Raw genomic sequence first — 14,228 nt, 5'->3', positions numbered from 1 at the left:
TCCCGAGACTCAACCCCACTTTTCTCCCTAAACCCCAAAATGCACCCCACCATGTGGTCCGGGCCCAAACAATGCCACTTCTCCAGAGAGACAGCGGTTCTGAGCTTTGAGTGTGAGAGTGTGAGCCCCAGCCTAGGGCCCGGGGCCTGGGACCTGGGGATGCAGGTTCCACCCCCCTGCACTGGGGCTGCACACACTGCTCCTGCAGCGTAGGTCAAACACAGCACTCACAAAACTGTTCCAAAAAATTATGTTTGAGAAAATAAACCTGTTGAAAAACTTCCTATTTGTGATTCGACATGTTAATAACAGTGCAGAGACTTCTACGAGCATGTGTGTGTATGCGTGTTTGTCGGGGAAACCCAACCACATCACAACTGAGTTAATCTGTGTTTCAGATCTGCAGCAGCAGCTACTGCCACCAGGGGGTCTGTCACATGACCCACGCAAACACAAATTCAGCCCTCGTGGTTAAGTGCTCTGGTGAGTTTGCTGATGGTTTGGTGAGGGACTGACAAGGTGACCCTGACAGCAGTGGTACAGTGCAGGATCTGCAAACAGAGTGGGGCAGTGTGAGAGGATGTTTACCTTTACTTAATAAACCAGAAGTGTAGGGGTTTCTTCATAACCATATTTTCAATCAGGTAACACCTTTAGAAAATAAACACCACTGAAGAAAATGTCAGATGTATTAGTATTATATCCTAAGAGAAAGGATTTGGGACAAAAACATACTATATATAAACATAATATATAAACTTTAAAACACTTGAAACAGTTCAAAACACAAAGATGACATCTGGTTGGCTGCGTTGCGATAACCCCCACTCCAGGCTCCTCCCCCTCCTCTTCCTCTTCAGGGTGGGATGAAGACAGACAAGCATGTGACAGGTCCACATGCGCTCAGAAACACGTCACAGTGTGGGCGTGGGGGGGGGGGGGGCGTGGCAAGGGACTAGCGGTGAGCTATACCCACAATGCACCACAGGAGAGTGACTGCTTTAGTTGGGGTGGGGAGGTGGAGGGGAGTGGGAGTATTCATCTGTGCATCAGCTGATTGAGAGATCAGTGCGGGAAGGGGGGGTCACAGCAACCGCTGCCGCGCCCCCACCCCCTGCTCCAGAGCCCGGACACTGGCCGGTCGGTGAGACAGCATGCATTCTGGGAAAGACAGTCAGAGGCGCTGGGCCCTGGTTCAGTTTGGTCATTCATGCTTTCCTTCTCCCTTGCTCGGTGCTGCGCTGCTGGTCATCAGTGCTGGGAGATCTGCCTGTCTTTGTACCACTCCACAAACTCATCCAACAGAACTGGCCCTGCGAAGACACAAGGAGCCCAAAGATTACACTCCTCCTGTGTGCGTGCGTATATATATATATATATATATATATATATGTATGTATGTGTATATGTATATATATATATATATACATATATATATATATATATATATATATATATATATATATATATATATATATATATATATATATGTGTGTGTGTGTGTGTGTGTGTGTGAGTTTATGTATGTGTATATATACTCACAGGCTCCGTCCTCATCGTAGTTGCTCAGATCCAGGTTAATGGTTCTGCTGAACTCCAGAACGTTACACCACTGATCTTTGTTTATGACTTTATATTTCGACTGCTGCGAAACAAAAGCATTAAAAGCATTATGGCACCATTTTCATAAATGCATTTCAAACAGTCATTGGCCGCCTGGCTGTCAGTGTCCGAGTCTCTGCTGGTAACCCATCACAGCTGTGCACAGCACTCCAATATGACAAATATGAAGGATATATGATGGATACGATATATGAAAATCTCTTTCCACTGATGGGAGTCTCATAATCTGCTCCAGGGCAGCTGACCCCAGAGTGTCCTGAAAGCTGTGTCTGTCACTAAATAAATGCCCCGTCTTTGGGCAGACGTGTGCTATTACTCTTGGTGCGTGAGAGATGCTGACCCTGTCACAGCCGGGACTGAGCACTGACATAGCACTCCTCACAGCAGTACATTTGCATGTGTAATACTGCCCCCTACTGTCACATCTGCGGTTTGCCTGGTTCAGTTTATCAGGTACACCTGCCTTTTGTGTGTGTATGTGTATGTGTGTGCATGCGTGCGTGCGTGTGTGTATTTGGGGGGGAGTCGTACCTCTAGGAACTGGTTGAATACGGGAAACAGCGGCCATGTCTTGCCGAGCAGCAATCCCAGCATGCACTTGGCAGTGTTTAGGTCTAAGCTCCTTTGGTCCTTCTCCTGCAGAGAGCACAAGATGAGGGTCAGATGTCAGGACCCCCAGGGATCCTTAAACACAGTGGTCAGAGCAGCAGTGTGCAGCAGTGTCCGGCAGGGGGCAGTGTGGAGCAGTGTCCTGCAGGGGGCAGTGTGGAGTGAATAGAAATAATGACATGCAAAAGCAGGACTGAAATGGAGTAATATTCACAGAAATTTATTTTAACCAGGGGTCAGACGGACCCATGTGCATATTGCTCAGACAGCAGGAGCAGCTGCAGATGAGTTCCAGCTTCAAACAGCACAGATGCTGCCATAGATATGCAGGAACTTACCCGTGCAAAGTCAAATGCGTATCTGTAGATTAGTTTGAAATTTGTTGACTCGTTTAGCACGGACCTCAAGTAATCTAGAGAGTTCCTCAGCTTTTCCGTAGAGTCACACCTGCAGAAACAGAAGGAGCCCTGTCAGTCTAGAGGTGAACACCAGAGGGCACTAAAGTCTGTCACAATCTGGAGCCCAAACCCAAAAACAAACACTGAACTTCCTGTGTAAGATGGACACACACACTCTCTCTCACACACACACACACACACACACACACACACACACACACATACCTCTTTACAGACAGGAAATTCTGTTATCAGTGATGATTATGGCAAATCCTTATGGCAGAAACCAACACACGCATAACTTAATACAAAATATTAAATCATAACATGTTCCTTCTCTAAAGGCCTGGAGGTCCATTCAGGAGGGGTGTGGGATACAGGAATGGAAATGTAGGCTTCGCTGGGTTCCATGGAAACCGGTGCTATGGGAACAGCAGGAGGCGGAGACTCACTGCAGGGACCCCATGCCTTTTAGCCACTCCTGCAAGGTGAAGTAGCCCATGCTCTGAGCCTCCAGCTTCCAGGCCAGGACCAACATCACCACCTGCATGGGCAGAGCACACAGCTGTCAATCACACCAGAGAACCAATTTACTTGTCAGTGACAACAATATCACCTGGGCTGTGGGTTAGTGTGGAGTAGTGGTTAGAGTGCTGGGCTGTGGGTTAGTGTGGAGTACTGGTTAGAGTGCTGGGCTGTGGGTTAGTGTGGAGTACTGGTTAGAGTGTTTGGCTGTGGGTTAGTGTGGAGTAGTGGTCAGGGCTGTGGGTGAGTGTGGAGTAGTGGTTAGAGTGCTGGGCTGTGGGTTTGTGTGGATTAGTGGTCAGGGCTGTGGGTGAGTGTGGAGTAGTGGTTAGAGTGCTGGGCTGTGGGTTAGTGTGGATTAGTGGTCAGGGCTGTGGGTGAGTGTGGAGTAGTGGTTAGAGTGCTGGGTTGTGGGTTAGTGTGGAGTAGTGGTCAGGGCTGTGGGTTAGTGTGGAGTAGTGGTCAGGGCTGTGGGTGAGTGTGGAGTAGTGGTTAGAGTGCTGGGTTGTGGGTTACTATGTTGTTCAGTGTGTTGTTAGTACAGATCTGTTAGTAAAATGGCTACTCACGTTCTCAGGCTCCACTCCAATATCTTCACAGAACTTCTCCATCCCTTCCGGTCCGACAACATCGTCACAGCCTGGCAGGGAGACATGGCGTGTCACATTGTGCCAGAAACAGGACACCACTCCCCCCACCCAAACCCCACCTGCCCACTGCCCAAAACCATACACCCTCTGCCAACTATTGATCCATGTTTGGAGAGATAAATATTTGTAAATTTAAAGTTAAACTATTAAAATTACGTTTTGTAGATGACCTGTGTCCGAGATAATCTGCACCACAAACTGCACTGACAGCTGTCTATCCATTACCCTGGTGTGGACTGAATCTCAGTCTGACCTGTGTATTCATAGAGCCACTCCTCCCATAATCTCACCTGCGTATTCGTAAAACCATTCCAGACATCTTTTACTTGAGAAGACATCTTCGCTCTTGATCCTGGAGGCTTCGTGCTTTCTGTACACGCTGTAAGGAGAGCAGAGGTGATCTGAGCACACCCTCTCCGCTCTGTACGTCACATTTCGGTCTTTATCTCCGCACACACTCCCTCAGCTGGAGTGTGAAACGACAGGACTCCCTCTCCGTCAGACCCTACACTCCATTAACTCTGTTACCTGATCAACATAAACATGTGCTGGACTTTGAAACGACACACAGTTCCTGACGTGCTGTGAAGGTGGCCACCTTGAGAGATAAAAATTTCCACCCCTTTCCACCAGTAAAGAAGAGAGGAGAAAGTTTTTCCACACAACATGCAGCCAACAAGCTACCCAAAGCACAGCAGTTGCTAGCTAGCTAAGTAATTGGATAGCTGGTTGCTATCTTAGAATTAATCTAGTTAGTATGTAAGTACCTAGCTAGAAAGCTTAGTCACAAGCAAGCTAGCCAGCTATCTCACTAGATTGGCAAACACAAACCAAAGTGAAGTTATACTACCAAAAATTTACATACAGGCAACTAGCTAGCCAAGCAGCTAGATTATCAAAAAACTCAATACTAAATTACCTTACCACATTGTTGCTTGTCTAGCAAGTTAGGAAGCTAGCTAAGCAGACAGTACTTCTCCCAGCTGGTCCACACAGCCCCCTAGTGGATGTGGAGGGTATAACGCTTCTCTCAGAGCAGTGACGACAGTCAATTATATGATCTGCGCTCTGTAAGTGTGTGCATTAGCATTAGCGTACAGTACCTGTCGGGGCGGCTTTTCTTGGCGGACATGTAATCCCCAGCAGCGGGCCTCCTTTTTTTCCTGGGGGGCATGGAGCAGCAGGAGCGCAGAGACTCTGCAGCAAGGAGAGACTTAGAAATCACACACACATACACACATACACACGCACACACGCGCTCATACATTCACACATGCTCACACACACTCTCATGTACACACACACACAGATACAAATGTGTACACATTCACACACACACACTCTCTCTCTCACACACATACACACACCGATACAAATGTGCACACACCTACATACAAAAACACACACACTCACACCCACATACAAAAACACCCACATACAAAAACACAAAAACACATAAACACACACACACCTCGAGTAGGACATCCTACCTGTGGAATGGGAAGTGTCCTGGCTTGCGTCTTCGGTCAGGTTCTGTGGAGAGAGGAGCAGTTATGCGTTTGCACTCTATTGCGGAGGACAGCCTGCCTCGGTAGCTCCCTGAGGCCTGGATGCTTCAGAGATACCATTTCAGAGACTTTTCAGAGATACCATTTCAGTGAAACACTGTCTCCTGGGTGCTGGGCTTTTAATGTGTGAATTCTGACAACAACCAACCCTGAACCCCCAAACAATGCACTAGAAGGTACCCTCCTACCCAAAATGCACTGTGCTTTCTCCACCTACCCACAAGGCACTGTGCTTTAACTACTGACCACAAAATGCATGACGTTACCCACCAGTACATACCATGAGGGCTCAATTCCAAAGTTACACCCTAAAGTTCTCAGTTACAGCTGTCACTTCTGAGTTATCATGAAATCATAAGGAATCAATCAAGGACACAAGGGAACAAGGGGAAAAGGGAGACACAGAACAAGCCTTCTGGGACATACAACCCCTGGCAAAAAATTATGGAATCACCACACTTAGAAGATGTTCACCCAGCTTTTTTTACAAATCACAGATATGACACAAAACAATTTTTGTTGAATAGTTGAACATTCTGGCTTAGTGAAACATACCTCAAACAAATTAAATTAAATTATTTTAATTAATGGCATACATTTCTCCAAAACAAGTAGAGAAAAAAATATGGAATCACTCAATGTTGAGGAAAAACATATGGAATCACCTTGTAATTTGCATTTCAAAAACAAATACCGGCACAAGTATAAAAATGTAAATTTTTACATTGACCCCTAACATTCCTACTCTCGGTTCACCCCCCCCCCCCTTTTTTTTTCTTTCTTTAAGTTATTTACTTATTTTGCCTATTAGTTACCACAATTACACATACACATAGACACATGTCTCTTACACTCTTGCAGAATATATCTGACAACCTCCTTCAGCATCCCTAAACCGTGACCACTCAATGTAAATCATAGCGTACTTTATTCAATCTTTAATAACTTGCCTCTTCATGTTCGTCAACTGTCTTGTCTAGTCCTGTCTTCCCAGTCCTTTGCTAGTGTCCCTCGCCACTTTGTTTTTTTCTTGCGTTTTCTTTATTTCACATTCTGTATGCTATACACAATCCCCCCCTTTTTATGGATATCCATATTATTATCCATATTATTACGAATGTATTGCCTTTATTTAAAAATAAAGTTGTCCTCCGAAGAGGGGGGGTGGTGGTGGGTCTAAAGAAAAAAAAAAATATATAAAAAATAAAAAAAAAAAATAAAATGAGAATCTCCGAAAAAAAAAAAAAAAATGTAAATTAGTCTGCAGTTACAAGAGAGTGCCTGAAAACCTTAACGAGCTGTTGAACTTGGCTAATTGAAAGGAAACATGGCCCCAACAAGAGAGTTGTCAATTGAAACCATGGAAAGTATTATAAAACTCCTTCAAGAAGGAAATCCAACACGGAGTGTGGCAAAAGATGTTGGTTGCTCCCAGTCAGCTGTGTCTAAAATTTAGTGCAAGTATAAACAAAATGGGAAGATTATAAAGGCAAAACATACGGGTAGACCACGGAAAACGTCAAAGTGTCAGGATAGAAAACTCAAAGCAATATGCCTTGAAAATAGAAAATGCACAACAAAACAAATGAGAAACAAATGGGTGGAAACAGGAGTGAATGTTTGTGACAGAACTGTAAGAAATCGACTGAATGAAATGAGATTTACACACAGAAAATCCAAACGAAAACCAGCACTAACACCTAAACAGAAGAAAGCAAGGTTACAGTGGGCTAAAGACAAGCAATCATGGAGTGTGGATGATTGGATGAAAGTAATATTCAGTGATGAATCACAAATCTGCATTGGCCAAGGAGATGACGCTGGAACTTTTGTCTGGGGCTGTCCTAATGAAATATATAAAGATGACTGCCTGATGAAAACAATCAAACCCCCTCATTTATGATATGGGGTTGCATGTCAGGTAAAGAACCAGAGGAGATGGCAATCATTACCTCAACAGTCAATGCACAGGTGTACATTGAAATTTTGGACACTTTTCTCATTCTATCGATAGAAAATAGGTTTGGTGATGATGAAGTCAATTTTCAGGATGATAATGCATCTTGCCACAGAGGAAAGAGTGTTAAAGCTTTTCTTCAGGAAAGGCATATCAACTCAATGACATGGCCAGCAAACAGTCCAGATCTCAATCTGATTGAAAATTTATGGTGGAAATTTTAAAAAATGGTCCATCACATGGCTCCATTCCGCAAAGCCGATCTGTCAGCCGCTATTTGAAAAAGTTGGAACCAGCTTCATGGAGAATATTGTTTTTCATTAGTGAAGTCCATGCCACAAAGAATTCAGGCCATCATAAAAGCCCAAGGAGGAGCAACAAAGCACTAATTGTGATTTTTTTGTTGATGATTCCGTAATTTTTTCCTCAACATTGAGTGATTCCATATTTTTTTCCTCTTGATTCGGAAAAATGTATATTAATTAAAATAATTTAATTTAATTTGTTTGAGGTATGTTTCACAAAGCCAGAATGTTCAGCTATTCAACAAATTGTTTCGTGTCATATCTGTGATTTGTTTATTTGCTACGAAGTAAAAAAGCTGGGTGAACATCTTCTAAGTGTGGTGACTCCAGGGGTCGTACTTTAAAAGTGCCATTAACTGGCCAACTCTAGCTCTTGTTTGCAGTACCCAAAGTTCTTGTGAGTTTCAGAAATCCTTCACGCCTTCCACACCAACAGGCAGTATCCCACTGGGTTTCCAGGAATGGCGTTCCACACTGCCCTCTGCTGGACAGTCTGGAGGATGCCACCCCTCCAGGCAAGCAGAGGATCTGGCCATGTGAGAACAATCACCAAGACACAGCCTGATGGTGGTGGTGACGATGGTGACATCTGAATCTTGGCTCAATCTTGGCTACAGCACACTGACCTCTACAGAGGGCAGGAAGGTGAGCAGGAAGGAGTGGAGCATGTCTTACCTCTCTGTGCTTCTCCTTCCTCATGATCACCTGCCCTGACATTCAACAGGTTAAACACCTGAGTGCTCACACGCCTCTCGGGCCAATGAGGGGTGCGGTGCTCACACACCAGGTCGGCAGGTCAGAGCCACGGTCACAGCACAACACTTACATCCATGGCCCTCACACTTCACTTGTCTGAATGCTTCACATAAACAATACCTCCCAGTGCTCAGTCTTTACAGGGAGCCTCACACTCTCCTGCCGTCTGAACAGCAGAATGACTGCCTTTCTCTGATAAATGTGAGGTGTGCTCTGGAACAAGGCTTTGCTGGCCCATCCATCTCTTCCCCCTCTCTCTCTTGCTCCCTCCCCTCCTCTCACTGCTCAGCTCTCTCCCTCCCTCCCTTTCCCTGCTCCTCTCGCTCTCTCTGTCTCTCTCTCCCCCCACCCCTCTGTCGTTGTGACATCATGCCGACTCATTACATAAGGGGAGAAGTAAGGGGTCAGTCAGTGGTTTGGATCACAGCCCAGGACTGTAATGATCAGGGCCTCAACCCATTGACAGGTATCAATACACTTCAGGGGAATCAAACAAGCACAGGTTTGCTTGTCATTTACAGTACTGGCTGGAGGTGGGTCAGAACACCTACCCAAAACACTCCTCTCTGACCATGTCAGGGCGCAGAACACCCTAGCAACACCATATGGACCAGGCTGAAGAGGTCAACGGGTCTGCCAGGAATGAGGGGATCAGAATGGACTGGATCACAATGGACTGGGTTAGACCAGAACAGACTGGAGTGGAATGGATTAGAATGTTTGCCACCCACCTGAAAACAGTTAAAAATTAGGGGCTTATTCATAAAACGATGGCAAATGCCAAAATTTGGTGCGAGAACAAAAATCCTACCTCTAAGTGAACTTCTGAGCATCAGTGGAGCCGAACTGAGATGATGAGTAAAAGGCAATCAGGGACTGAGTGATGGACGTCTGAGCTGGAAAATGGCCCCTTGGCTGTGAATGATGAATGCTCTTGTGATGTGTTAGCCTTATGCTCAGCTCATCTGAAAACCTGCCTCCAACAGAACTAAGGGTCTGATGTTCCCATTGTACTGTACTGGAGCCTGCCTTAAACTCTGGACTATAAGAGTATGTTCCACAAGAGGGAACTGGCATTCCCCATCTACAACCATTTACTGTCTGGTAATCCACATTTAACACGTTTATAAAGATGCCATTAATTATTTTATGACCCAAAATCCAGAATTTTGATGTCGGAGAGACAGATAAGCATGATATCCAGATCATGTGGAAATGTGACAGCAAAGGAAACAAACACCCTTCCTCTACTGGGGGAGTTTGGTTCACATTCTCCACTTGACTTTCCTATTTTAGTACAGGTTTTCTGACCAGACCAGCCCGGTTAACATGGTGTTGACTCAGAAAAAGAGCCAGGGGAAAATTCCAGTCACACACCCCCGAGACCCTTTCCTGCCTCTGAGACAACTGACTAAACTAACCCATCAGCACACTATGGCCTAGGTTAACCTGCAATAGCACACGTTAGCCCACACTGGCCCGCCAGTTTAGCCTATGCCGACCGAGGTTAGCCCAACCTGGCCCAGGTTAACCTGCGCCAGCCCAGGTTAACCTGCAAAAGCACATGTTAACCCACACTGGCCCAGGTTAGCCCACCGTGGCCCCAGATTAGCCTGCAATAGCACACATTAGCGTGCGCTGGCCCGGGTTAATCCACGCTGGCCCAGGTTAACCCACTCCAGCCCAGGTTATTACCAGCCTGTTGAGTGTGTGGTAGATCTTGTGGATGCTGGCCAATGTAGACAGGTGGGAGTTCAGTTGAAAATCTAAATGAGGAGAAAAGACAAAAAAACATTCTAGTTTCTGCTCTCTCTGTTTGCACACATATGACACACATCATTGTCGCCTTAATTCAGGCCATCAATTCTGCCCGATTTTTTGGATGATGTCATTATTTCCTTCAAAGAAAGATATTGACTCCATACAAAAATCTAAACTCCATGGCTATTCCCCTGGCCATAGCAGCTCACAGACCCATACGATCCTGTCTCGTTTTAGGCATTTAAGGTCCAGATCTGGGGCCACACTGAGGTTCAAGCGAAAACGAGTTATTGGTCACCCAGGAAAATGGGATGAGCGCTCTCTTCACCACACCACAAAACACCATCCTGTCAATTACTGCGCAAAGATCTGGAAGTTATGATACTCAAGGAATTCAATTAGATCCCTCTCCTAAACCACAAAATGAAAAAAGCAATATTTCAATGAACTCACTATTAAACATAGCCCATTTACGACACAAAATACTTAAACATTGGGGTGGGTCATGTGTCCCACTATTGTAAGAAAAGTGTAGCTGTAGTGTAAGTGGTCAATGGGTATATGTTGAGGACGAACCTTCACATCTGCCCCACATACGCAAAGTTTGTGTGGAGGCGGGGGGGCTGAAATATGTCACTACATTGAGTCCAAAATAGGTCCAATAAAATATTTCTTGTGTGCGAGTGTGTGTGTGTGTGTGTGTGTGTATATATATTATATATATATATATACACAAATATTTTAAGTAATGCAATAAAATTAAATGATTGCAAGAAATAAATGTGAATTCTATTACGTTTGGTTTTGTAATAAATTCATTTTTGAGCACTCATGTCATATGACATGGCACGTTGTGGCGTGCGATGCTAGATGCGACTTCCCTCTCTTGTGCATTCAGTGATTCAGCTAGCTATCTTTCTGTTATACAATGAGCAATTATGGACATTCAGTTATTAACAGGCGACACTGTTGTTGAGCATTTTCTAATTGTGTGCGCGCTAAAAGTTGGATATGAGTGAGAATGCATATTTCATAGTTTTCAATTTAACATGAAATTAGTTCATGTGTACACTAAATGTTTTAAAAGGGTACATGGAAAATGAAAGCCTGACAGTATAATATAAACAAATTGATATTTCACTTTAAACAGACTTTAACTTTATGGTTAGTGTGCTTCAGTTGTGTACGCTCATGTGTGAAAGACAGATACCCTACGTAAGCCTATGTGTGACACAGTACAAAGTGGTCAGAAACTGATCTGATGCGCTGTGTTGTTTGGCTTTATGGCAAGCTTGGCACTATTGTCGCCACGCAATAGTTGGACTGTGTACTGACGTCAGTTAAAAAATGTTTGCCCCTACCCCAGCGCAAATGTCAAACTCTGGCTGTCAGTCGAGTCGACAATACTGTAACATAGATATTGCACCCCGCCGAAATCGGGCTTCAACGGATTTTAACATTAGTGTTTTCCTCGCCAGCCGTGACCGTGCGCAGACGTATGTAGGCCAGCTATGCGATCGTGCTGCCTTCAGCGGCTCACCCGGTGCATCCCCTCCCCCCTGCTCTGTGGGCTGCGAACGGGGCTACCCATACCCCCCCCACCCAAATCACACCCGCTTATGCGCTCTGGGAGATGGATCACTGCGACGTCTCAAGCTGCCTACTTAATGTTAGGTTTTTAAGAAACACATTATTTGAAAATCAAATAATGATAATTACACCGAGAGACTGCATTTACTGTAACTATGATAAATTGCTGAATAGCTGCGAGTATTTTGTTTAGAGTATTAAATGAAGGACTTTTTTCAGAATACTAACAGCTGATATTTCACGTCAAGAAAAAAAACTGGCACTCGGCGATTACGCACTTAAACCTCTGAGAAGAAACCGCGTGTTAGCGCAGTGTAAAGGGACATATGTGGTATGTTCTCCTGTCGGGCCAATCGCGACTATGCTAACCAGCTACACAGCTGTAACAGTACACACGGATAACTTGCACCGAGTTTACAAAGTATCAAGAGAGTGGGAAGGGATCTGGGGGTTGTAGTCCATATAGCGACTCCTGCCTTTTCTCACAATTATGGGTTAACAGAACGAACTACATTTCCCATAATTAAAACACCAACACAAACACTCAGCACCCCCTCTCCTGATACTCGCCCCAACTGACGAATGCAATTTAGATTGTTGCAGAAATGTTGCAACGTAAAATTAAAAACCTGCAATATATTACGGACATTGTTTCTCTTTTCAACGCAGGCGACACGTTCGGCCACGTACTACATCTGCAGAGATGAAAAATTATATTTTATAAAACTGCGTCACAATTTTCATCCAGTGTAATTTTCCGCAGTTTCATCGAAAACTGACCTATTTACGTTATGAAACAGCTACAACGTTGACAGTGTATAACCTCTTTTGTGTATGCATTCTTCTCAAACGTCTTCGCTACAAAAACGGTTGTTTTCGTTTGGTGAAAATATGCATCCAACAAGAAAGCTATCCTCTACATTTTAACACGATCTTACATAATGTTACTGTTCGCTTCACTGTGGCATCCTTTCCAAGACGAACAAAAGTGCAAGTCTACCGCTTTATTCATCCGCTCTCTCCTCGTTGTTATATCGCAAAATGACAACACATTGACTAGCTACTACAAAGGTAGCAGCGACCAAACAGATTTTCAGATTTGTATGGAGCAGGCTAGCTAGTTAGACCCAGAATACTGCACGAATCAAAAATTAGAAATCTTTCTGACACAATATGCATGATAAAATGTCGCCCCTTTGCAAGTTTACAATCAAGAGAGGTCGTCAGCATTACTGGTAAAATCACATCCAAAGAGACAATCACTTACTTGCCGCATCAGAGTGCATTTTTTACCAGGAGCACTAACACTGAATCGCTTCTCCGCAAATCTGCAGACCGGCCAGTGGGCGGGTCATGGCACCATAACACACGCCCACAAATGATTTAGGTGGACAATAGCATCATAGCTACGCCTCTGCATGTCGGCGATAGGTCAGAATGGGTGTCACTCAGTCACGCCGAAGACAAAGAAATTAGGCCCTCCCTCCGCCGAACGTGACAGGTCAAAGTTTGGGCAGGGGCCCGCCCCTCGGCGCGCTTCATTGGTTACTGAACTTACCACATATATCACTTATGAGAGATTCCTCGTGCAAAATGAAAACCCAGCCCACGACGGAATTTGATTGGGCTGCAAACGACTCTGGCCCCACCTCTAACATTTTTTCAACGGTAAAGAGGCCTTTCCGTCACATATTCCGAGGATTGTGGAATGCGATTGGCTGCGTTTGCCAGTTTACAGTAGGGCGTGATCTCGCCGCTAACAGAATCAGTTATTTTTTTGTCCAGAGTTAAGCTTTCGGCCGTCAGCAGTTTCTACAATGTACTGATAATCACCAGTCCCAAACGCCTTTGTAGAATAATTCTCTTTAAAGTGGTAATATTTTAAAGCAATGCACATGTCGTTGCTTATCTTTGTTTAGTGTAGCTGGAGCAGTGTTTGCTGCATTCATTACCAACGCTCGTCGCTGAATAATAATAATAATAAAACGTGTATGTTGTTCTGGTGTTTAAGTTCATACAGTGCTTTGCGCAGTCACGGCGTTCCATTTCCTCCCAGCGCACGTGAATGCACCCCCACGGTCAGACTGCGTGAAACGCAGTTTTCATTAAAATGCACGGGGCCTTGGCTTGTTTTCGTGATAGTGGGGGATGGGGGAAGACTGGGCTGTGCTCAGTGTCCAGCCCGGATCTATGTACTGCTGAAAGCAGAGAGAACACTTTAGTGTACGATGCACGCCACTACACAACAGACTCTGGAGATGTGGAATGTGTGTTAAGCTTTTGTTTTTTTTTGTTTTGCACATGGGAGCCTCTTTCTAGAGCACCAAAAAACGTATATCATTATTCAGTTATGCAATTAATTTACTCAGCAGTCACTGTTGTGCAGTCTATGCACCTGCGTCTTTACCGAAACCGTTCACGTGAGGTACTTTAGCCACCTGGGCACGGAACCTGCAGCCTTTCGCTTTTTTACATTTACATGTTGT

The 14,228-nt window shown here is 44.8% G+C and overlaps 1 protein-coding gene across 1 annotated transcript; it reads right to left on the bottom strand.

The window, feature by feature from the left end:
- Positions 1-196: 196 nt before the first annotated feature.
- dcun1d4 (DCN1, defective in cullin neddylation 1, domain containing 4 (S. cerevisiae)) lies at positions 197-13,085 on the bottom strand. Its single transcript, XM_036521938.1, has 11 exons — positions 13,010-13,085; positions 10,087-10,157; positions 5,296-5,338; positions 4,909-5,002; positions 4,096-4,184; positions 3,725-3,795; positions 3,083-3,174; positions 2,571-2,679; positions 2,155-2,259; positions 1,543-1,645; positions 197-1,313 (listed from the first exon to the last, which is right to left on the bottom strand). Exons 1-11 carry the CDS (start codon positions 13,026-13,028, stop codon positions 1,252-1,254), a joined length of 858 nt encoding a protein of 285 aa, XP_036377831.1. The 5' UTR covers positions 13,029-13,085; the 3' UTR covers positions 197-1,251.
- Between the last annotated feature and the right edge of the window lie 1,143 nt (positions 13,086-14,228).

This window comes from Megalops cyprinoides, chromosome 2, assembly GCF_013368585.1.
Source record: "Megalops cyprinoides isolate fMegCyp1 chromosome 2, fMegCyp1.pri, whole genome shotgun sequence".
Lineage (NCBI taxonomy): Eukaryota > Metazoa > Chordata > Actinopteri > Elopiformes > Megalopidae > Megalops > Megalops cyprinoides.
Note: the sequence above shows the minus strand (reverse complement) of the source record. Positions and strands in the feature narration are given on the sequence as shown.